The following is a 9,096-nucleotide window of genomic DNA, read 5'->3' on the forward strand; positions in this document are numbered from 1 at the left end:
ATTTACACTAGGCAGAATGTCAGCTGCCCGCTGCTGGCATAAAAAGGGTACAAAACCCGAAGAAGGCATGTGTACACTGGAAAGAAAATGCTTGTGAAATGAAGAAAATCGACCAAGATGAAAACAGATGAAAGTTACACTCTTGCAATTCTTTTGTTTATTATTCAAAAAGTACGTATTCTCTTATATTGAGAAATATTTTTTTGTATATCTATTAAAAATAAGTTCGAAATTAACTTGGCATTTTGTAAAAAGAAGTAGAACAGCCTCTTCTGTGTTGCCTTAGAACCCTTTTTTCCAGTGTTCTGGAGTGGGTCTGCCAAAGACACAAAATCAGAATGCATCTGCAGTCCTGGCACGCACGCCAAAAAATAAATATGAGAACCAGCCATTTGCTAACCCCATCGCACACACACCTTGCACACCTTTTCGGGAACCTTTAACCTTCACCAGTGACATAAGAGTCGCATCGCCGGAGAACGGGAACTACTTATCTATGTATATATCAGCGGGATCGGGGAAACGGAATCGAAATCAAGGAGCAAATGCCAGTTGACAAAAAACGCCCCCGACATGTGCAACGATTTTTGCAGCTTGCAGCGATTAGGAATCTGAATCTGAATTTCGAACAGAAGCAGATCGATCGGTTCAACAGGAAGGAAAAAAGGGGTTATTCCTTGGATTCCATTCGCTGCAATATGCTGATGGCAACATTGTTGCGGCACAAGGTGATAAAAGATAGATGGGTTGGTGGAGGTAGGAGAGATCAAATTGAACAAGCACAGCCATGAATACCCTATAATTTGTCACAGTTAACGCTTTGGGAAAACAGTAAAGTATTTATTTTTAATGCTTGAAATCGTGTAAACTATTAAAGATATTATTATTATTAAAGATATTTGCAAGAAACTCTTGTTAAACAGGTTTTGGTATCCACATATTTATGGACTTTTCGTCGCTTTACAAATACATTTTGGGCAGAAAGTTGATTGTTTATATTAAGGTGGAATTACATAGTTATGGGGTTACCTATATTTTTTACATAGGTATTCAAAAAAATTACGTTTTTGGTATATTTTATATTTTTATGCCCATTGTTGGCGATATTCTTAAGTAGGGATGTGATTTTTTCTGCACGACAAACTGGATAGAGTGTAAAGAGCCTTTAACATGATTAAAATTAGTCTCTTAACATTAAAGCAGTGGCGCTTACAATGCAATGCACTAAGAACGACGGCTTGCAAAAGACCGCTTGCTTTTTGTCCCGATTATGGGAAAAAGAAGAGAAGAGTTAATCGAATGGAAACGATTTCATCACTTGCAAAGTAATAGGAAAACAATGCACTTAGACTGTGGTTATTTGATGATGCAAATTACATATCCAAATAAAAAACAAACTATTATTGTATTGTGTGCCAAACGCTGCTTTAAATTTAACTGCGTGGAACTTTCTAAAACGTGGTCTCACTATTCCAAGCAGTGTTGCAGTGGTTTCGTCGCTTTATGGTCAATTTTAGGAACAAACGTTTGGATATTTAATATATTTTCACTTGGCTGGTAGGGGTACCAAATAAATAAAAAGTTAATAACAAGATACAAAAGTTACATTTTTAAGTTTTTAGTGTTGGTTTTTAACACAGACAAAATTAAATTCGATGTATAATTTATCTCGAGAAATGCGTTTGTTTTAGTGAAAATTCATGGATGAAATTGAGCATATGGAAAAAAAAAGTGGGAACAAGTAGTATGTTGTTATGTAGTAGTGTTTTTCCTATATTCCATTTTTTTGTATTTAGCTTTTTGTTATGAAACTAGGAGCCTAAAATATAGATTAATTTGAGTTTTATTTTTAAAAGATTTGTAACTTTGGTTCACATTGGTTATATACACTGGTCGTATTGCAAAGAAACCAAAACTTACTTTACTGTTTTTTACAATGTGTCTATTAAAAAGCCAAATTGAATAGAACACACAAAACACAGTAGTACAACTTAAAAAATAAAATCACAATATGTGATTATTGTTGATCCCTGGATTTATCTTTATTAGAGTTAGGCTAGCCCTGGAAAATTAGTGAAGTTCTAAAAAATACCAAGCTTCTCAGTAGCCCTGGGTAAAGGAAACCACGTGTCAGTTTTTGCACAAGTTCAAAACTTCTTTCTTTTCCGAGACGCTGTTCCAGTAAGTTCTATTCTGACTAGCTCAATAGAAAATTAAATTTTTTTCTTGTTAGCTTTCAGAGTGAATTCCGTAAGTGAAGAAAAACGCTGAAGAATGAGTGCCAGACCAAACTACGCCGGGCCACGCCGCTCCCATACTACGGAGAAGTTCAAGGACCACGAGTTCCTGCTGGAGAAACTGGCCTATCAAAAAGCCAAGATCGAGAAGCTATCCGTAAAGTTGACAAAGCTCAAGAAAAAGGTGATTCAGCAGAACCTCCATCGCATACAACTCGAAAAGGAGATCAAAAAATTAACAGGAAATTCGGTGTTAATAAGAAACTGCCTGCTGTGCGATAAGACTTGGAAGGCATCGGGCCAGCATCGCGTTGCGGTCTTGAAATGTGGGCATACATTCGGAAACAATTGCATCAAGAAGTTTGTGGCTGTCTATCAGATGTGTCCCGGCTGTGAAAAGCCAGCCAAAACCGAAGACGTCCACTACATCAACGGCCTTTGAGTCCACCACTAAAAAGTGCTGTCATCGGACTAGAATGACACTACACCACCACGTCGGAAGTTACCAGAAGAAATGTAAAAAAACCAAAAGCTTTACTAAACCAATAAACCAACTAATGGGAATCTAATTCCGACCTATTTGTTGTGTAACATTTATTTATTAACATCTATACCGGGATATATAGGTAGTATTATTTCAGAACGTAGCCCCAAAACAGCCTGTTTTCTTGCTTTCAGTCCTGTCCTATCCCATATAGATACCCATAATACCCCCAGTTAGAGTAGTGGAACTTCTTTCAGCTTGCTGTTAATAGACGAAGCTCCATAAACTCTTGCTTTTCGGTCCAGTTCAGTTCATCCCGCATTTATGGAACGCTCGAGATGACTAGATGCATTTGTCATAATTGCCCAGGGGACTCGAGGAGGTGAAACGAAGGCGGTTTTATGCGGCGGTCTTGCTGTGGTCTCTCGGTGGTCTGATTCTGATCCACTGGGATCTCTGGGATTTGCATTACGCGCAGCCGCAAATGATGCAAATTTCCTTAGAGATTGCCGCTAAGATTAGGCAGGAGATCCTGGCGGCTTAGCCGCAACTAAATGCGGCTTAAACAATGTTCTTAGGCGTGAGATTTTCATTACGATCTGTTTTCTCTGCTTTCAGGTTTTTGCTTGGTCTCTGGTCTTCATACATACTCCATCCATTTCCTATAAGTATATGGTATATGTGTTGTCGGCGAAATTTCAAAACCCGCTTCCCGGGAAAAACGGAGGCTGAGGGAACAACACAAGAAGAAACACAATGATTGGTAGATTTTACAGCGGGTTTTCCATGGCAGGTCAGGTCCTTTTATGTCCGTCTGCCAGGATATGTGCGTGTCTGCGGATTTGTTTGCATGCAAAACAGTTTGCAGACGTGTGTGTACATGAAACCCGAAACCCTGACCACAAAAGTCAGTCCACAGATCCAGAATTCCGAATCCAGATCTCCAGAATGAAGAACCTCACCTTCGGGGGGTACAACATATATATATACCTGATGAATTATTCCCAAAGGAATAAGAAATAAGCAGCTCCAAATGGCCGCGGGACATTCTGGGCTGGCTGCCAAAATAATTAAGTCGTTTGCTCCGACAATTAAATAATTCTGAAAATCGCTTCGCAAACGTTCAGAACTTTCTGTGGCTCCCTGTTTTTAGTTTCTCGTCCCTCGAAATACCTTGCGAAATTTGTTTAATTGCGTTTTGGCTGCGAGCGACAGTTTAACATACGAGATTCGAGATGCGGCGTGCAGCGTGAGAAAAATGCATAATTTTTGTAATGTGATTTCGTTTTGGGTGCCGGGTGCCAACCCATCGCACATTCATCATGGATCACGCAAGACAGTGGCTTCAAATATACCTGTCATACCTATACCAGAAGGATACAAAATGTATGAGGTCATAGAAACTCGTACTTCATTTTATTTCTATTAAAATATTCATTGGGATATTTCTAAACCATACATATTTCTATTTTCTAAAGACAAGGAGTTGTATATTCAATATTTAGTTAGGAATCCAATCTATATATTTTTCATATATATAACTATATATTATATCATTTATGTCATATCTTATGATATGAATATATGCATTTCATATCATGTAAGTTAAGAATAAAATAATTCATAACTACAAATGAGTAATTCCTATGTTATTTTCAGGAACACAAAAGTAATGCGATAATCCCCTCGATTTGGAACCACTGTGACGTGTGGCGCTGGCTTTCACTGTTTCACCGGCGTTGGCAGTCGGCGACTACTGTGCCACGCCCCCCATACTTTCGGCACAAAGGCGGTAGCATAATTACACTTTTGTTTTACATTCGGCCAGGCGGTGAATTCCAGGAGCTGAGCTGTCCACGTCCACATCCGAATATCCCACAATTCCCAGTTGCCAGCTGGCCAAGACTTTTTGCCCAGCCTCGGGCGTGAGTCGCAATCCTCGGCGGAAAAGGAAAATACCTTGTGTTTGTGTATCTCGGCCTCTGGACAATTGTCATGAGGCTTTGTTGTCGCCTTTGTGTCCTGGCACTCCATTGTCCCTCTCCAGTGTTTCGGACCACTCGAAAGCCATTGGAATCTGATTTGTGGGCGGACGGACGGGTCGCAGAAATCGCCTTTGACCTACGACCTCGGCGTTTTTGTCAAAGGCAATTAGGATTCTTTGACCCGAAGAAGGGCGTGTGCAAAGCGGTTTAGGACGAAAGATCTGGAACTCGGCCGGTTGATCTAGTTAGCGTTTGCAATTGAGTCAAATTGGGTTACCCCAGCGGTTTGCCAACATATCTTTCTGGCATTTTTGACTTTGTCACCCGTCCTGTTTCCATATCCGATTTTGCGGTTTAGTTCGTGTCACGTGTGGGCGTGTCGCACGCTGATTAGCCTCCCAAAGTCGCTTACTTCTTCGGGATTTATGTACGGACCTAGAACATTCATGCATTTCTTTTGCATTCATTAAAGGAAGGGAAACCAGAACGTACAAAAAAAAAAATACAAAAGCCGTCTCGACTTTGAGTCGTCTGCATCAAATCAATCAAATTGATGCGCTTCGATCGGGGAATATTTAAACTAACAAAGTTGGGGCCTACGATGGATGGTCTGCTTCCGAAATGCCTATAATCAGGAGAATTGTAGGGGTATGTTGGGCTTAGAAAGATATACCTATAGTTATTCGATACATATGTAGACAGAATTGTATAATTTTAGGGATGTATTGTGCTTACAAAGAATTGTTTAAATGTTGTAGTCTTTAAAGTAAATATTTTTCTGTAAATATTTTGTTATTTCGATGAATTCAATGCAAATCAGATAGCAATCTATATATAATCTATAATATTAATATTTTTTGCATTTATATGTGGTAAAGGTTATAAATGTAATACCTTATGACTGTTCCCCTAAAACAATAGGTATCTTTGAGTCCAAGTTCTCGACGTTCTTCCATCAGGTTCTCCATTGAATGCTTCTTCTGTTTTAGCATAAAAGCAATCATAATCCGCACACACTGAGCGCTGACAAAAAGTTGTCAATTAGGTTCATCAAGAGCGCATGGCAAAGACCCAATCTCAATCCCGAAAACCCGATCCCCTGGGTTTATATACATATGTTAATGCAACCTGCATGTAGTCAAATGGAGCAGCCACTGGATCCTCCGCTCATCTGACGGTTGTCTTCAGGGTCTTCCGTCCTTAGTCTTCTGGAGCCTCGGTCTTCAGCACAGAAAGAAATACAAATGGTTTTCCATTTGATAATTTTCGTAGGACATCTTTGATATTGGAATGGCTCAAATCGTTTTGACGGGTGAGTTAAATCAGATATTTAATATGATCTTTTTTTTTTTTAGTTCTGACAAACCTGCTTTGTAGAATTATTAAGTGGATATCCCAAAGTATTTTTCTCTGTGTGGCTATCTTCTGAATGTGGATGTCGTCACCACCCAGGCAGCGAGCGCATTTATTATGATTGCATTTTGGCCAAAAATGTTGTATTTTTTCCCCCGGACTGCCGATGTTGTTATTGGTGTCCCGCTGCTTAGTTAAATGAGACATCAGTTTGGTTTAGTCCCTGGTCCTGGGATTCTCGACCCCATCATCCGACAAACTGGATTAACTTGGCTACCGGTTGGTATTGGCACTCCTTCCCATGCCCCATGCCCCATAAGTGTATTCCCCCGGCTCATTTGGGTGGGCGCACTTGCTCTTGTTATTGTTGATAATGATGATGTTGAAGCCGCTGTTCCCTGGCTGTTGTTGTTTTTGCATGTAATACTCGAAGGGGGAAAAATCCCTTTCGCCAAGAGATGAAAAAGGCATCCACTTCATGGCTCCCACAACTCGCAAGACTGTGAGAAAATAAAAAAGGGAAGCTGCAGTTTTAATGTCTTCATTACGCGCTACCCGGCGAAAAAGACAGCAATATGTGGAGAATATCGAGAGGACCAAGTCTGCTATATATTGTTTATTTATGAATGTCATTCAATTTATTATATCATTGTATATTTCAGCCGAGTTGCGTTGAGAGGGAAATGAACGCACAGATCTGGAATCTCCTCAGTCCCGAGTCTTCAGTCTTCAGTCTTCGGTTCTCGGTCTCCAATCTTCTGTCCCGTCTTCCACTCCAGACCCGAGACTCCAGAAGAAAGGGCGCTGACCAGCTATCGAGCAGCATCATCATCATCGTTCTCCTCCGCACTAACGGGCTTTTGTGGCAGAGCCTCATCGTCTTGTCTTTGAAGATGGACATTTCTGGACATCGGTTATCGTTCTGCCACAGCCATTTGCATCACTGACCAGCCAAATCGGATCGAAGCTGCTCTAAGCTGTATAGGGTATAGTGGGATCTATAGGTATTATGTTATATGGGAATGCCCCCAAATAATATAAGAAGAATAGAACATAAAACCGTATAACAATCTACAGTAACCTTAAAAGTAAAGATACTTTTTGCATATCGAATGTGAGCTCATATAGGAAATATTTCAAGTGGTCTTCCATCGGAATACACTTTCAAAATATAGTACGTAGGATGGTTTATCTTTGTACAACCCTTTACTTTATCATAATACACGATGGTGTCAATTTTCATAACGATCCCGCGATGGTACAATAATAGAGCATCCTTCAGTCACCTATTCCGCCCAAAAATCCTCGGCACTCTGCGATTTAAACTCGTTTCTCTTCTGGTTAGTTGCTCGTTTAGCGCAATGTTCTGATCGCTGCCGCTGCCCGATTATTGTATATCATCATGCCGGCGATTCTTCGATTCGTTTCGATCCGTTCCGTTCCGTTTCGATGCGGTTCCTCGATCCGCGACAAGTTGTCAATGTTTATAAGTCCGCTGTATATGCGGCCTCCTCCCTCGCTGCGACTGTCGCTGTATTGCATAAGATAATTGGTGATTTTCATATCGATTTATGCATCCGCTGCTCCAACTGCGACTGCGCGACTTATTCCCTTGGTCCCGGTCACTTGGCCATTTAGCCAGTTAAACATTTTACCATTTGGCCATTAGAGAGCGTTTAACGCTCAGCGGGAGCGCACCAAAACAATAATTAAATCATAAATTTTCATGCTTAGATTCTGAGGGCAAGTGTTGTCCCGCCTCCAAAGACTCGGACTAAGCTAAATCAACGTCAACACTCGGGAATTTATTGCTCTATTTGGTGAAAGTTCGCCCCAATCGAATCATAATAATAAAAATAGTCACACGCCCCCTTAAAAGGAAAACTATGACCAATGAAAAAGGCACTGAGAAAAATTTGTAAAACTATTGTTGTCAATACTTACAAATAATTATTAGGAATGAGTTTAGAAACGGATTTATTTTCTTCAAAGTGTTCAAATGGTGTGAAGATATTATAAACATTTTTGTAGTATATTTTAAATGTCCTTTAAATCGTATTTTATAGTGTCTTTAATGTTATTCTATAGAATCTTGTGATTTATGTATAAAATATTGCATCAAAGTTATTTTAAGAGATAATATTTCATCTTTGAAATCGGTAGAGATTTTTCTGAGTGCACCCACGAGATTTGAGCCTTAGATAGTCCTTAGTTCGAGTCCTAGTTGCGGTCAAATGTTTTCGGGCTGCAGCGGGTCAAACGTTTTGTAAACAATTCCGAAACAAAAACGCCCGCTGCGATCACGTTTCACTTTCTCCTCGGATCGCGAAAGGGTGGACTTTCTGCGGCGGGATCGATGGATGGGTTTAAATGCATATAAAGGGAGCTGGAGCTGCGGACGGCGTTCTCGGAAGGCCGGGATGATGGCTTGTTAATGGCATTTTATGGTGCCTCATAATCAGCGCAATTATGTTGCATTTTCAAATTCCAAGAGCTAACAAGTGCCGCGAGTTCTGTGGCCTTTTCCTTTGTAGCCAGCCGCCCGATGGCGTCGGCTGGTTTTTCAGTTTTCCAGTTTACCAGTTAGTTTGCCGGCTTTTTTTTTTTTTGGTTTCGAGTATTCCGGCTTTCGGTGGCATATCCTTGTTATCCTGACAACAACCGCAAATGTGCTAACGAATCTTGCCGCCGACGCGACCCGCACAACCTGCCCATTAACGCGAAAACCCAAACTGGAAATTGTCGGGGGAGAGGCGTTAAACGATCTCGCACCTTCGCTGACTTGGCGAAAAATTAAGTGAAGGTTCTCGAGCTCTTGGCCGTGGTACCTTAAAGGGTATTTACTCTGGCAACCATCACCATTTTTGACCTTCACTGGAACATATTTTTGAAATATTATTAAAACCATTATTGCAGTTTCTTGTATAGGAATATTTGTATTATATAGTAATTTAAATATTGTATTATTTTATATAATTATTAAAATGAAAATATAATAACAAAGTTATACTAATTTTATAGGCAATTGAATATTGTT

The 9,096-nt window shown here is 40.1% G+C and overlaps 1 protein-coding gene across 1 annotated transcript; it reads left to right on the forward strand.

The window, feature by feature from the left end:
- Positions 1-2,062: 2,062 nt before the first annotated feature.
- LOC108016725 (uncharacterized) lies at positions 2,063-2,802 on the forward strand. Its single transcript, XM_017083454.4, has 2 exons — positions 2,063-2,181; positions 2,234-2,802. Exon 2 carries the CDS (start codon positions 2,275-2,277, stop codon positions 2,677-2,679), a length of 405 nt encoding a protein of 134 aa, XP_016938943.2. The 5' UTR covers positions 2,063-2,181; positions 2,234-2,274; the 3' UTR covers positions 2,680-2,802.
- Positions 2,803-9,096: the final 6,294 nt, after the last annotated feature.

This window comes from Drosophila suzukii, chromosome X, assembly GCF_043229965.1.
Source record: "Drosophila suzukii chromosome X, CBGP_Dsuzu_IsoJpt1.0, whole genome shotgun sequence".
Taxonomy (NCBI): domain Eukaryota; kingdom Metazoa; phylum Arthropoda; class Insecta; order Diptera; family Drosophilidae; genus Drosophila; species Drosophila suzukii.